Genomic DNA, 16,844 nt, shown 5'->3' with positions numbered 1-16,844 from the left:
TTGACACTGCATTAGACAGAGCTGTGTAAACAAATTTCTCCCCTCCCACGTCCAGCAGATCTGCTGCGATTGGTTGAGTTACAGACTTGAGTCCAGTTCTGAGAACGAGTCAGCTTATTTCTTGGGCTCTTTTGCTCCTAGGATTCCTTTTTGAAGAATGGGTTAGGGTAATGATTCTCTGAATCATTTCCTCTTTGTTTTCTTTTTTTTCTTTTTTCTTTCCTAATATAATTGCAGCGAGAGAGAAAAATGTGGGCAATCCCCTTTCCCATAAAAGGAATGATTATTATATGTGCTTTAGGAGAAAACTGATTTGCAACTATGTCACTGCTTCATTGAGCCCTCCCAGAGCTCCCAGCAGAAAAGTTTGAATTGTAACAGATAACAAGGACGGAGCCTTTTCTCTCTCTCGCCCTTTCCTGTCGTTTCCTTTATGCTTCTATCATTCCCCACTTCGTGTCATTGTATCGCAGTCTTTTGCTGTGAGTGACTCATTTCTGTTGAGTCTCACCTTAATCCCGCTGCCACAGTCAGATGCACCATTTCCCGAGCACGTCTTCAGCAAGAGGTCTGTGCAGTGAGCACATCCGTATTTGCTGAGCTTACAATTTGTGCACTCTGATTGGCTGTGGGCTGAGAAAGGCAGGACTGAGCTCACAGGACAGATGTATCCCTCCATGATTCAGTGAGGAGTGGGTGTTTGATCAGGCGACACATTTTATGGGAACATGAACGGTTGCCCATTAGTCATCAGCGAATGCGCAGTCTACGTTCATACCTGTTTAAGCAGTGTCGTCGCCCTCTCTGAACTGGCCTTGTCTTTTGTTTGAAGAACACTTCAAAGAGCTTAACTTTTTGCTGCTTGGCTAATCAGTTGGCAGGTTTGTTTCGACGGTTTCTTTACTGATGAGAGCTGACGAGGGGATAACATGCCAGCGATGGAAGGAAGCGAGTCGTCATGGCGACATGCACTCCCCAGAGTCCCCATGCACTCTTGTTATTAATATTTATCATTTAGTTGCTTGGCAAACACCCTTTTCTGATGCGACCTACATAGCCTACAGTTGCTAATATGATTCATAATGTATAGAATATGATGGATGCTGATGCTGATGCCAGTCAGAAGGGCACGCAGCCTCAAGTAACCACACTTGGAGCTTGACCTTTGGTGCCTTTTACTGTTTCTATTTTTGCACCTTACACTGTGACATACATACAAGGGGCTGATTTACAAAAGCCAAACTAAGCACATGACTGTTGACCATTGTCATCCAGTTATTGATCATGTTACTGGAATATTACTGGAGGTGTGACTGGAATATTACCTTATCCTCCATCTGTTTTCCCATTCTGCTTTTCTGTAACTTTAGTACAGACCTTCCTTCCAGAACCTGGGTAATTAAGCCCAGACATGCCCTGAGTAGAATTTCCTGCCTCTTGAAAAACAAGCCAAAGGGGGGAAAAAAGGAAAGAAAGCATGTTTGTAATCAGCCAAAATGAGTCAGCCTACATCCCAACACCCACACTCATGGAGGAACTCTCCTCTCCCAGACTAATTGTTTGTTGAATTGATTTCTGATTTAATTACTTTACTGTAGAATTCATTTCCCCATGAAGCACTGGGCCGTGCAGAGCTCTGGAGGGAAAAGAGCAGTGCAGCTTGAGAAAAGTTTGTGTTTCAAGTCCAAAGCACTCAATCTGATTTCTTTAATGCTCTTAACTTGGCGCCGTTTTCGAGTCCACACCCAATCTCCCAGTCTTCCACAAGCTCCATTAGCCGTTAGAAATTCACCATCACATCTACTAACATATTGTGGAGCTGTGAAGGCGTTTAAGGCCGGCTGTTTACTGTCAAAATGAATGGCTGATCACACGAAGCACTTTTATCTCTGACTCATATATGATCATGACCCACTTTAAATGCTTATGAGTTCTGTGTATAGTTTGTGAATGAGGTTTAATTCCATTATGGGAACAGTTGCTGATTACATCTGTTTTGAAGTTATATCAAAGAATAGCACTATCAAGAGTAATTGAAAAGACTTCTGTTGTTTTATAGCAAGGTCAAGGAAATGTCATGACTATGTACTGCGCAATAAGGCACGGCTCCAAGTTTGTAAATTTCCTTGTTGTCTTGAACTTCATAGCTTTTTATATTCTCCGCCTCTTTATTAGCCTACACATTATGTACACCATCTGCACTTCCATTTTATGTCACAGAATACAAAATTTAGCATCCTCACTAAGCTAAGCACCAGCACTTTGTTGGTGCCAGCGGAAAAAAAATACAATATCTTTTTCCCATATGAGCAATGTCAACTCACGAAGGAGAGTCATTATTCACCAATGAATCTCAAGGTTATGGAGATAAAGCGCTGAGTCAAAACATTAGGATTCCTTCCTGGACCCATTTCCTGGCCGACATGGATCATAGCAACTGAAAGTGTCGAGTTGTCACATTTTAGAGCTCTTTTGAGAGTTCTTCCCCACCAATGAAAGGCTAATGAGCTTCAGCACCTCACTATTAGCTCTGCCCGTCTTTCTCCACATTGCACCACAGGCCTTCCTCCAACCTTGCAAGGAGTGCTACTGGCTACACCTCTTATCAATGTCTGCTGTAATTGCTGCTGACAAGTTCGAAGTTTTCCATGGACTCATTTCTGGGGAGCTGTGGACCTCATTCTTTTTCTTATCAAACTCCTCAATGCTTTATTTATTTCTTTATTTCTCAGCTGCAGAGATTGAGAACAACAGAGGGACAAACCTCAAGGGCAAGCCTGAATGCTGTTTTTTCACTCTTCCAGATCCCTACCAGGCTTTGATGAAGTGGTGGTTTTGGCATAACGTGATTAAGAGGAAAAGAGGTGGCGATAGTTGCAGTTGCATGCTTTCTGGGGGTTGGGTGGAGAGTGTTTGAGGTAGGGTGACAGGAGATGTGCGGTACTGGGAAGGTTATCATGCCTTGGGCAGAGGAAACCATTCTCCAGGAGCACAATGCAGGCAGGCGTGCTCAGGCTAAATAAATTATCACGGGGGCTATTTTTAAGCTGAAGTGTAAATGCAGTAATCCTCTGAGCAGGAGCTGAGAGCCTACACCCAGAACCACATTAGGGAATACAGCCCTCCCCTCATCTGTGTGCTCTCTCGCTCAATCTCTCTCTCTCTCCCGCTCTCTCTCTCTCACTTGCGCTTTTCCTCTTTCTCTTTATCCTTCTCTGCGTGCTCTTGTGTTCTATCTTTTAATACTCTTTTCTTTTGAGGCCATATTGTAAAATTCCCTCTAGTGCTAAATGTATTCAGAGTTATAAATATTAGCACCCTGAGAAGTGCAAGAGCACAATAACAGTTAATTGGTTAACTACTAAAAGATAAAATGCAAACTTCTTAAGTTACTGTCGACAGAATGATTCCTCTTCAGTATATAAGGTGCTGCAAAGTGCATCCAGCTAACACCTACATGAGTCTTCTTCCTCTTTTGCCAAAGTTGTATTTGTATGTACAATACAGCCTCTAATAATGGTAGCTAATAGGGCTATAATGGAGTGTCGTTAATCATAGGCTGGAGGTTAGGTTTTACAAGGTTAATGATTGGAGAGAAAGTGTTTTTTCGAGTGGGACCAGTTCCTCAGGTATTTATCAGTGTCAAGCTCAGCCTGGCTCAGTGCACCGTTGATTCTGAGGCTACAGCCAGCACTGCACCAATACATCGCAGAAGGAAGGCGAGGTTCCTCTTTGTCAGAGTTAATTCCAGCTTCTTCCACTCTGATCTCCCTGAGCATTGTGTTTTATTTTTCTCTCTTTGTTTTGTTTGTGTTTACAGTGAAAACAGGTGAGTCAGACTGATTCATGATGCAGTTGCAGTTGCATCGTCACAATGATTTTGTTTTTACTTGGTTGTGAATGAGTGCAAATTTATCCTAGCCACGAGTGCAACCTTCCAGCCATGCCTATCCAGTGTACTTTAATTCTTGATTTAACCAGAATGTTGTCCTTTTCTGCCTCCCATTCGATCATCCCTATCAGGACCACTCTCCCCAGCTATGCTTAGTTTAAGAGAGCATAAACAGAGTGCAGAAAAGGTACAGAGAACAGCTGGTTAAGACCTGCCTCTTATGCTGAGCTCCCCTGCCAACTGTGTGAAGAGCTGTTGAATAAATTAATTAGTTTTAAAGGGAAAGCTCAACATTTTTGCCTGTTTAACCTCTTTCCTTAGTAATTTCTTAATTCTGTAATGAATGCACTTATTAATAGGTACATAGAGAACATACACTATATTTATATTATGTATGTATTCTCTCGTCAACCTTCACATGCATATGAAATTGAGTGACATCCCATTCTTAATCCGTAGGGTTTAATATGATGTCAGCCCACCCTTTGCAGCCAAAGCAGCTTCAATTCTTCCTGGAAGCCTTTCCACAAGGTTTAGGAGTGTGTTTATGGGAATTTTTGACCATTTTTCCAGAAGCACATTTGTGAGGTCAGACACTGATGTTGGGCGAAAGGCCTCGCTCACAGCCTCCGCTGTAATTCATCCCAAAGGTGTTGTGTCAGGTTGAGGTCCGGACTCTTTGCAACCCAGTCAAGTTCTGCCACACCAAACTCAGTCTTCCATGTATTTATGCCTCATGCTTTGTGCGCTTGTGCGTAGACATGTTGGAACAGGAAGAGGCCATCCCCAAACTGTTGCCACAAAGTTGGGAGCATAAAGCTGAAGCATTAGGAGTTCCTTTCACTGGAACTAAGGGGCCGAGCCCAACTCCTGAAAGACAACCCCACACCATAATCCCCCCTCCACCAAACTTTAAACTTGGCACAATGCAGTCAGACAAGTATCTTTCTCCTGGCAACCGCCAAACCCAGACTCATCCATCGGAGAAGCGCGATTCATCACTCCAGAGAACACGTCTCCACTGCATTCCACGTTTTGCATTGCACTTGGTGATGTAAGGCTTGGATGCAGCTGCTCGGCCATGGAAACCCATTCCATGAAGCTTTCTACACTGTTCTTGAGCTGATCTGAAGGCCTCATGAAGTTTGGAGCAATTAACTGCAGAAAGTTGGTGACTTCTGCACACTATGCGCCTCAGCATCCGCTGACCCCACTCTGTCATTTTACTTGGGCTGCCACTTCAAGGCTGAGTTGCTGTCGTTCCCAGTCGCTTCCACTTTGTTATAATACCACTGACTGTTGACTGTGGAATATTTAGTAGTGAGGAAATTTCACGACTGGACTTGTTGCACAGGTGGCATCCTATTACGGTACCACGCTGGAATTCACTGAACTCCAAGAGCTTCATTCTTTCACTAATGTCTGTAGAAGCAGTCTGCAGGCCTAGGGGCTTGGTTTTATACACCTGTGGCCATGGAAGTGATTGGAACACCTGAATTCAATTATTTGGATCCGTGAGTGAATACCTTTGGCAATGTAGTGTAGGATGTTATATTTAATAAATAGGGCTTATCATTAGTGATGTCAAAGTTGATGCATAAATAAAGCGATAATTTTAATGCTTTGACCCTTCAAACATCTGTAGTTCCAGGCAGGTGCTTGTGCACTGTATGTTTCTGGCTGGCTTTGTGACTGTAGCCATCTTGTTCAAATACAGGTTTTAAATGATGTTTCATTGATTGCTCTCTTGATACAACCATAATTACTCCCAGCTACTGCCATGCCGTGAGTTTATTTATCACTGTAGTACATCGAGTCCGAAGTATCATTTACACCAAAACAAGATATCAGTAATTCAGCAGGCTACACTGAACATTGATCTTGGGAGAACTAAGCAAGTGACCAGCAAACTGACAAAAGTTAAAGAAAAGCAGAATGCTGGAGTTCTTCTCAAAATAAGATTTCACAAAATGAGCAAGAGCACTACAGTTTCAGAGGTATTGCAAGCACTGACTGGACAATTGGTGATGAAAACTCAACTGCGTTCACCCTAATTCTGTGATTTTAATGTTCAGGTTGATTGAAAATAATATTAATGAATAATTGAAAGTACTAAGTATGTTTATATGAAGCATATTTTGTAAATATAGATTTTTGGTTTTTCTTTCTTACAAATTTGAGCAGATAAGACAAATGCAATTATTCACAAATAACTGCTCAAAAGAATGCGATTAATTGCAAATAATTATTTTAAGCATTTGACAGCCCTGCTAATTATACACACTACACGTTTACTCATACCCACAGTGTAAAGAGTGCAGTTAACCCCTAGAAGTCCACAGCATTTCCACATCAAAGGCTTTTGTTCCTTCTCTTCTATCAGTACAGCATAAGAGCTGTTTAGCTTAGCACATTTAGCATCTGCCTAGCTCATCTCCTCAACCAGTTCTGTGGAATGTCTGGACACAGCACAATAAAGCTTTCAGTCTTATATTAATTTTGTTCATTTTATTGAGGGTCCTTAGTGGTGGGATTCTGTTACCCACCACAGCTCTCATCCTCAGAGGTTTATCATGGACTAAAACGCTCTGTAGATAAATAGAATATGCAGGTTCAGTGAAAGTATGTCAGATTAAAAAAAACAATTGCATAATGACTTAACAGCTGCATTATGTAATCTAATTATTATAATCATTTTTAATCATCAGAAACCGCTATCATTTGACTCGAGCTGTTAAATAGTCTATTGCTTAGAATATGAAATAGGTTTAATGGGGTATGTTCAGCTAAGTGGCTCTTCACACTATGCATGGTCAAAAACGTAATCGATGAATTCATCTGACTCTGATTAAACCAAGAAGAGAGTTTAATTGTCAAATGTTGAATGTTTTAAAAGCGTATTAGGATGCTGTTTCAAGTGATATATTCAACAGCTCTTCCTGCAGTCAGCAGGGGAACCAGCTCAAGAGGTATGTAGGGATGATGCTGTGCCTAAACCAGCTGTTGTCTGCCTCCTTTCTCCACAGTCCCTCTCCTCATGCCTCTTCTATACTCGGCACAGCCAGGGAGGAAGAGAGGGAGCGGGAGGGGAGGAAGCAAACGCGACAAATGGGAGCGTCAATGATGAGAGTCAGAACAAAGAGCAGACGACTCTGTCTGCATAAATAGGCCTATTTACTTAACCTCTGTGGGTTATGCTGATGAGCAGTTTTGTTTGAAAAACTTCCCTCTTTTGTTTGTTATCAGAAATCAGGGCAGGAACTAAAAGTGTGGGGGAACAGGACGACCTATTTAAGCTGTGTACGTATGCTGACAGGCTACAAGCAGCAGATCCAAAACTATGCTCTTATGTGTGGTCTATGAGAAATATCCAGCAGTGTTTTTAAGCTTGTGAGAACTGAGCAGTGGCTTAAAACCTAACAATGCTCTGAACTCACATGTGGGTTCTGAAATAGACCCACTGCCGTGTTTTGGTGTGGACACATTCTGTGGTAATAAATTCAAGAACAGCCCACTTCGGAGCACTGCTGTGGTGAATAAATAACTGCACCTTGTCACTTCTTACATAGTCTTCCATCTAATCGCCATTTTTAAACATACATAATAGTTGACGTTCAGTGAGCCCACACATCTCTGAAACTCCATGGCGGTTTGTGGGTTTTTTTCCTCGCTGGTACGTTTATTTCCTTAGAAGTTCACTACATGAATGGGTGGCAAGCAAGTACCTTCAGCACTCACTACCAAACATGCACGACCTCACCTCACCTGCCATTTCTAATCGATTCAAGTAAATCAAGAAAGAGAGAGCAGAGACTATCCTCCTTCAGAGTTCTCAAACGTAGCCGCAGGTCATTTGCCAAAACAGAAGCCACAGTAGATCAGAGTCACCAAAAATCCTTGCGAGTCATCCAATCAGCAAGCTCCTCAGCCACTACAAAGGCAAAGCTGTCAGTCATGATGGAGCTCAAAGGGCTTTGGGCTGTTTTAGGCAGAGAGAAGCTTGGAACAGTCAGGGGCTGAGCTGGAATTCAATGGGAGAGGTACGAACTGATTATGAATGCATAGGTAGCCTCCAGCTCCTTCTCCACTAGAGCTCTCTCCAGGATCTCTCTCTCTCTCTCTCTCTCTCTGTCTCTATCTCTCTCTCTCTCTCTGGGCTGCTCATCTGTAATTCATTTGAATCCAATCTATCATTTCCACCGAGGCAGTATGGAGCAGGAAGAGATAAAAAGATCTAACACTCTATCTTCGTCATCTTTTATTGCACTATAAATTGCGTCAAGGGAAGGTAACAATGATAAACATCCTTTGTTTGGAAAGGAAACAACGCAGTCATGTCATGTGTAGCATATGAACTGTGTGCATTCTTTCTGTGTTCCATTGTGAGTAAATCACATTGTTTGAGGATGAGTCAGTGGGGTGAAGGAGAATCAAGAGCGTTCTCTGACCTATACTCATAGTGTTGCCGTTCGTTTGGCTCTGGGATGGTTAATCAAAGAGAAGAGGGCAACTGCCCAAGAATGGCTCACTTGATTTTGTATTTTTATGGAGATTTAGAGGGAAATTAATAGGCTGTCCTTATTACTTTATTAAAATCTATTAGATAATAAAAAAAGAAAGATTTATGTTCTTGATGGATTGGTTAAGTAATTAGCAGTTGCAGTGTGAATGAAAAACCCACACCAGCTGGATAGCACTAATGCTTCTCAGGTTGTAGTCACAAATTGCATTAAATGTTTAATGTTGCAAATTGTGTGCATGTGAATTAAAAGTGTTTATGAAGGTTTTGTTTTAGTCCAGGCTGAGCAGCGTGGTAGAAAGCAAAAGGTTAACAGGCTACTCCAGTAATATTGAGTTAGGCTTTAGTGAATGATTCACCTACAACGTATAACAATGAATATGGCCATTTTTATTGTTTGGCCTTAACAAAACAAGCAAAACTCGATTAATTGTCAAAGTAATGGCTATATTTCTCAGAGTCTCATGAATGGTGGGTAGTTAGGTGTGGTTCATATACATTGGAAATTTTGATTCTAGTTGTGGTTTCTTAACGTCAGGGTGTCATGGAGGCCCACTGTTTTAAAACCCTTAAACTCCTACTGACGGTAAGCATAAGGATGGGTTATTTTTGTTCTGCCTAACAGCAAGTTTCCCAAAAACTCTCCATTTACTACTTTTAGGCCTCAGGGGATTGTGCTTAAAACACTTCTCCCAACAATTGACCTGACAAAGCATGTGCGTGTGCACGTATGGTAGCTGTCATGTTGGTGCTTCTTCTGGCAAAGTAAATGAAAATTCTTGATCTTGATTCAGAATCTCCAGAAAAAAATAGCCACTTTATGGTTCATCCTCCAAGCTTCCAGAGTCAGCCATTCATACTCCCCACTCAACAACAGCGCCTGTGCATCTGCTTGAGATGGAGGCCCTGCATTGCGTTGACAGCTTGTCAAGGCGCTCCATGATAATGAATTTCAGATACCCGCCAGGAGGCAATGCATGTTCTTCGAGTGTATACACTCTAATAAGGTCCTCCAAGAGATGGAGATTGTGATTTAGTATGTTGAGTAAGTACAGATTTATGATGCTGACCACTTTAGCTGTGATTCGTTCAATACAGATTGATATGCCTGGTGTTTTCCTGTTAGATCTAACTGCACTTGTCGACTGCTGAGTGTCAGATATGTCTTGAGCCAGTCGTGTTGTGATCCCGCACGTCACACGTTGCATGTCGGGACATGTCAGAGGCATAATGTTTGCTCTCTCTCTTTCTGTCTCTGTCAGGGCAGATGAGTTAGTGGGGTGCCAGTTCACTGACATATATATATAGATACTGTGGGACCCTTCACTGTCTTATTATGTTAGAGCTAAACCATGTTTTTATTGATATACCACTTTAACCACCATTTTCAACTTGTGTTCTTTCTCCTCTTCTCCCTCCTCTTATTGTTTCCTCCTCCTCTGTCTTTTTTTTATTTTTAATCTGGCTAAATTCTTCCCTTCGACATTTGTTTTTTAAATGTCTTGTCCTTTGCTTTCTGCTTCCCTGCCCATGTTCATTTTTACCTCTTCCATTTCCTCAAATTGTATTTGTTATTTTTCATTTAATTTCCTTCCTTCCGCTCGATCTCCCTCAATCCCTCATGTCATTTCTCTCACACTCTTTCGCGCTCGCTTTTCCCCCTCATTCCTCATTTTTTTTACTTTCTTTTTCCCTTTCCATCCTTCTCCCTCCCACCCCATCCCCATGTCCTCTCCTCCCCACCTCTCTCTTTCTCTGTCCTTCTCTGCAGCCTCTCTGGAGAGTTCTCCATAACGTGAGCATTCCTGGAGACCCACCAGCCACCACATGACCCTATGACCATCTTCTCAAATGTCAGCAGCACACGTACCAGCCTCCCAGACCACACCAGGCTCTCCTGAACCCTTCTCTTCAGCTCCTCTCCCAGACCTGATCTACACTTTTGTCACCTCCTCTTCTCTCCTTTTGTCTCTCCTCAACTCCCCCAAGACCAACCCCTCAAGGCTTCTCTACTGCATTCTTCTTCCTCCACCGAGAAGAACTTCTAGGATGTGGACCACGGATCTTCTACATGTCTGAACAGGATATCATGAGACTAACTGCCAGAGTAGCCCCACTCACTGTATGTAATCTCATCAAATGTAGCACTTCAACCTTCCTCTTCCTGACAGTAACCTGTATAGAACCTGTTAGTTACACAGCATGATATTCTGCCACACACTAGATCTCCTAATGTTTGAGTTCTGGCGTCTTTTCTTTTTTCTTTTTTTGTCTATTCCTGTGTCTCTTTTTCTCACTTTCTTATCCTGTTCCTGTGACTTCCTCTTCACCTCTCTACATGACAGCGGAAGAACTACGTAAGAATTGCATTTTGCACATCTGTGTATTATCTAACCCTCCCTCCTCCCCCTGTGTTTCAGTCTGCTGTCTCCTTCTGTCGTGTGAACTGTCTGTTGTTGCCTCGTTTAACGACTCATCTCTTGGTTCTGGTTCTTTGTCCCCGTGATCGCACTCCCATGACGTTCCTCTATCACAGCACCAAGTCCCCCACTAGTCTCTCCCTCAGTCTGAACTGCACTGTGACTTTGACCAGGTGTCTTAAAGCGACAGACCACCCCACCCTGCCACAGGGGGCGCTACACCCCAACCCCATCTACTTTCAGCACTGGAGTAGAAATTGTATACTCTGATCTCCTGAAATGAAGACAATTTGACATGCGTGACCTCCATGGGAACTGACCTGAATGGGACCTGAAGTGGAAACTTCCATTGGAACTGTATCCATTGTAAATCATTGGAAAATGGCCAGTAATTCTCTTGAAGGAAGGATGGGTGTGTTCCGCAGAAGATTAGACCTCCCTCCTCTAACTCTTGATGTTGCCACGAAAAAGAAAAAAACTAGATATGAAATAACATTATTAAGATATGATTATAAACATCTAGAAAAGGAAGACCTGTGTATAGAAGAAAAGAGGTTCGAGATATCTACCAAGGGGAGTATCGTTACCTGTCTGCTGAGCTTTCTTGAGTTGTCACTGTCGTGTGATTATGGCCATACACTGTTATCTTTATTACTATGAAGCACATGGAACAGCTGGGTCAAGTGGACTAATCTTGGCATTGCTTGGTCATTGTCACCTTTGTCTTAAAGCATAAGTCGTCCAGTAGCTTACAAAAAAAACAAACTAACCACACTCTCACAACTGTAGCATGATACATATCACTAGCCTTCCAGTGAAGCAGAAGAAGGAAATTAGGAATTGATCTAAACGAACAGTTCCCGTTTGTGTTGAAGGCCGAGGGTGGCATGTGAAATTGAAGGGTGCATGAAGTCGATTCATGTTGCAAGATGGGAATCTGTAGCAGATTGAATGTTATCGATTAGACTGTATCTCGTGTTAGCTAACCCATGGTTTACAAGAAAAGTGCTGCAACTGAGATGCACATGGGGAAGGCATGTTCCAATTAAGCCAAGAGCTACCATTTCATGGCTGGATGAAGCCTCGGCATCACTGCTACACAGAAGGGCGCCACTAGCTTTGTGATTATTGATGTGGTATGTAGTGATATAGCGGTAAGAGAAGCATATAATTGCTCTTCTGACTGTAGAGAGCTACAGAGACTGTTTCAGGACCTGTTACACAGGAGTCATATAAGTTCAAGGGCATTTTTTAGATATAGTCATATTTATTTAGCTGTCACTAATTATTAATGTTAATAATTAATGTTGGCCTCTAATCCTTGTTAATGACTAACAAGGAATGCAGAATTAACTCTAAATGTACTGTGACTTTGGAATATTGAAGTATCAGAGACACTTTCTCTCTGCACTGAGGAAGTTTCCTTACAGAGCAACCTTAGATCTGAAGCTTATGAAACTGTGGTACATTGAGCATAGCGCTGAAGTTCTTCAAAAGACTATTTCCATTTACAGAATTACTCACACTAAATATTAAACATTAAACTAAATGTTCAGAGTTTTGGTGTTTCTGGGGCATTTGCAACCATTTCACAGTGACAAATTGTGACTCTTCTGTTTTGGTTCTGTTTTTGCTTTTTTTCTGTTGCATGCTTATGGAAGGGGAACCGTTTGAGGAAAGGAAATTTGATGACCACTGGGAAATTTGACACTTAATGTTCCATGATATTGCAAAATGTCAAAATAGGAAAGATGGTAGTCAAGATATTCTTCAGTGTTGAACTTTTGAAAGGGCCCACACTCTAGAAGGACAGAACGCAACACAGAACACAAACTAAACAGTTTGCCTTCAGTTGCACATCCCACAGATATGTTAGACCCTTTGCCTCAAGTTGTTAAAGATGGCTACACCATAGAATCATGGACATTTACCTTGGATTGGGATGAGAGTCTGAGCCTAAGAGCAAATGATACAAGTTTAATTAACAAGCGATATACCTCCAAGTGCTCATGTCTGTGTACCTTGATGTTCTTCTGCCTCGGGCAAATTCACTCTAATGATGTATGGGCTCCAGGCCACAGATCTTAGAGGAAGAGAGCTGATCTAGGATCAGGTCTGTCCTATTCATATAATATTAGTCTAATATTAGTCTCCAAAAACAGCTCTCCTCTTGAATGCAAAGCTCTACTGATGTAGATGGGATATAGATGGCTGTATCTGTGGTACTGCTGCTGTGCTGTTGCATCACACTACTGTTCAAAAATTTGGAATCAACATTCAAACATTTCTATATCAATTTCAATGATCCAATTTCATTCCAGGTACACATATAAAATGATTCTAATATGATTGTGCAACTACACAGGTTTCAAATAATACAGAAATAATTAAAAAATTGTTTTTGGAACGATGAACAGACCATATATGATTCTGAAATGACAAATGAAGTTAGAATAGCATTGAATGAATGTAACAATAAAATTAATATGAATGCCACATTATTCAGAAATGATCAGATCTGGAGGTAATCATTGACAAAAGATTTGTAAATATATAATTATGCTTTATTATTTATCAGTTAATAATTATGTTCCTAAAACACTTGGAATGTTGAATAAAACATCTAAAATACCCCTGGTGTCCAGTTTTGAATATATACTATGTAAGTTGTTACTGCATGTATGATAACAATTTTTCTATGTACAAACACAATTTAATTCCCACTGCTAGCTAGATTTTTCCTGTCACATGATGCTCCCAAACTGTGAGGTTGAAGGCTAACACATGCCTCTTCTAAGCTGCATGAAGAGCCACCACATGTTTTCTAACATAACATCATTGTACAGCTCAAAATAATTGGATGAGAACTGTAACTGCCAGATCTGTAATTTCAATGAACAGACGCCCATGTTGGCTGGCATCTTGCTGAGTAATAGGGGGAGTGAGGACCATCCATTGGAAGACAGTTATACTCTCATATGCTCTGTACTGGGATATTTTTATCAGTGATGTTAACGCTTTGCCTTTGCACCCCTTAATCCAAGGGTGTCAAACTCAACCACTGAAAGGGCCATATTAAAAATCTGGGTGCCAGCTGGGTTTTTATTTAATTTTTACTTAACATTTTGCCCGAACAATCTGTTATTTTTTCAAAATATACCAAAACTGCAACAGCAAATAGGCATTGAATACATATTCAAATATAATTCTAAATAAAAATAAATTGTTTTAGGTATTTTTTTTTTAAAAAACTGCCCGTTGAACTAAACACCAGGTGTCTTCTCTTTTTGTTTAACTGCTGACCCATAGATGATGTTGTTGGGGTCAAAACACACACTTTGTTGCAGGGCATGCTGGGGACTATAGTGCATATGAGGGTGAAATTAACTAATAAGAATAGAAACCTAAAATAATTTTGCAGGCCAAGTGGGACTGTCACGGGCCTTGTGTTTGACACATGGGCCTTGAACTGTATACGCTTTCTCAGTATACAGTGACGTCCTCAGCAAGAATGAAAAACAGCTCCTTTAATTTCTAAATCTGAATAATTTCAAAAACAAACCCCCATGACATTCATAAATGTTTTACTGGAGCATTACACAAACTTTTTTTCACTCACAAAACTAACCAAAATATTTAACAGTGCAAATAAAATAGTCACAGAATGATTCCATTTTACACCTACTGGCTGTAGTGTAGCTGTTGCTGCATTTCCCAGAAATATATCAGTTTTGGTAATAATATATAATTTATCTGTAATTTTCTAGGTCTCATGGTGATCAGTTGCTGTGTCAGTTTTACAGCGATTTCAGCACCAACACCTCACACTTAACCCCTTCTTTAATTTAATTATCTTTAAACTCTCAGGTAAAAGTGCAGGTCTGAAAGGGGCTTTGGACATCAGTCATCAAGTTTGTGATCTTGTAACAAGAGGGCCAGCACTTAACAAAAATTAGTCATAAGTCAAGTGATTCTCAACATTTGAACAGTAGTGTACAGTAGCACATCAGCAAGTGAGTTAGAAAAGTGTCAGCTCATCCGTCTCCTTGATTTGGGTGATGTCTAGGGCAGAGCAGTCCTCACAGAAGACCTGAACAAACGTATATACACAGGGACAGGACATCCACACTTATACATGCATGCTCGCATCCATACATGCATACAAACATGTACTTTTTTCCTACATAACCATACTTATACTGTGCTAATACGTTTGTACTCTCTGATGCGATATCCATGCATAAGACTGCAGACTCACCACAACATGGTTGACAATAACTGCTCTGATCTCCTTCACTATGGTAGCATATGTTCTTTTCTCCTGTTGTGTACGAGACAAGCATGCTGATCAAACCTTCACAGCCCTGACCTTTTCTCCATCTCCGTATAGCGTGCCTAAACATGGATATCGATTATAAAGTGTGAAAATGTCTAATAAATTATAATAAATATATTAATATATCTGAGGCCCTGGCCTACCTGTGTCTTGTTTTGTGAGTGTATTTTGCTGAGCAGATGCTGAGGCTGGACTGTGGACTGTGGAGAGTGGTCTCACAGCTGCTGTCTGCCTTTAATCACATGTTAATTAGGTATAAATGTTTGATGTGCTTGTCCACTCCACATTCGATGAGTTTTTCATTGTGCACTGCGTGCGTCTCTTCACATAAAGCAAAAAGGGAAGAGGAGGTGCTGTGTGAGTAGACGGGTTGGAAGTAGGAGGAGTAGCCATGACGTAAATGTAGAGCAGTGGCCCACATTGTATTTTTACATAACATCAATTGGTGGACAAAGGGCTTTTTATCATGAAGAGATATTGTCTTCAACTCGGTTCTGTAGCGCTGCCTTCCTTCAGAGTTCAAATCCAACCAGTATTCAATAAGCTGCCCAACTCTTACTTAACCCTGATGCATCTGATCAAGCCAATCAGGGATTTGGGAAGAGGTTGATTAGCTGGTGCAGGTTTGGCAAAAGTTGGTACTAGGATCTGTAAGGTAGCTGTCCAGGACTGGGTTGCACAAGGTTTGAGTAAGTTTATTCTTAAGTTTGGGTGTAAAGACTTTGTTAACAGCATTACTTTGAAACTATCCTTTTACTAAATTTGGTTGCGTTACAAATCCGCAAGTGATAACTTGCAATGTCTAACTAATATATATGTCGTTGAGGTGGTTCGGGCATCTGGTAAAGATGGCCTCTGGACGCCTCCCAAGGGGAAGCATGTTCCAGACATGTCCAACATGGAGGAGACCCTGGGGAAGACCCAGGACACGTTGGAGGGATTATATCTCTCGATTGTCTTGGGAATGCCTCGGTATCAGCAAACCGGGACTTTAACACTTGAGTTGGAGTCGATGGTTTAACCCCTAAACACAAACAGATATACAAATGCAAAGTGTATTGTTTGTCTGAGCGTTTTTGTCCTCATATGCATGAGGTTATACGTTAACTCACATTAACTGGGCAGAAATTCTCCAGCTCTCCTGATTACCCCAATTACAGTAGACCAGCATGCCAGCATTCAAAACACAGCATATGCTAGTTTTGCTCTTGACCAGCCACACTGACCAGTGCTGTTTTTCTAGTAGTATTGCTCCCCATCTTGTCCATTAATTGAGGAACAGCAAGCTAAATTTCTCATTTTCTTCAAATACATCATTCAACCTTTCCACCTTTAAGTAGAACATGTTAGCCAAGAGAAAAACTTTGATGGTCTTATTTTTCTTAGAACCGACTCCACGACATGACATCACTCCAGTGTGTCACTGCCAGCCTACTAGTAGAGAGATTTCACCTATTTTTCATGTTTTTATAGTAAGCAAAACATTTTCCATTTAGCGTATACATCATGTTTTAATAGGATTGGACATGTACACTGTTTTAAGGCATAAATAGTCTTGGTTCCCTCTAATTTTACATAAATATGGTTTAATAGAGCAGTTTGGAGTGGATGTCACGGTTACGTCACTAGCAGTTGTGTGCACATTGCAGTGGCAGAAAACAAGAGGAATGAAACAGG

At 41.2% G+C, this 16,844-nt stretch overlaps 1 protein-coding gene across 3 annotated transcripts in view; it reads left to right on the top strand.

The window, feature by feature from the left end:
- samd12 (sterile alpha motif domain containing 12) overlaps positions 1–15,304 on the top strand; it is a 127,695-nt gene extending 112,391 nt beyond the window's left edge. For 2 of the 3 annotated variants that reach the window (XM_017703105.2, XM_017703104.2), the window contains exon 5: positions 10,183–10,314. In XM_017703105.2, the coding sequence (XP_017558594.1) occupies positions 10,183–10,205 (23 nt within the window). In that variant the 3' untranslated portion in view covers positions 10,206–10,314. Of the gene's footprint in view, positions 1–10,182 lie in introns of all 3 variants that reach the window. The other variant, XM_017703103.2, reaches the window with a different exon arrangement.
- The last annotated feature ends 1,540 nt before the right edge of the window (positions 15,305–16,844 follow it).

This window comes from Pygocentrus nattereri, chromosome 27 (genome assembly GCF_015220715.1).
Source record: "Pygocentrus nattereri isolate fPygNat1 chromosome 27, fPygNat1.pri, whole genome shotgun sequence".
Taxonomy (NCBI): domain Eukaryota; kingdom Metazoa; phylum Chordata; class Actinopteri; order Characiformes; family Serrasalmidae; genus Pygocentrus; species Pygocentrus nattereri.
The sequence above is the reverse complement of the archived record's forward strand: the minus strand, read 5'-3'. Positions and strand labels throughout refer to the sequence as shown.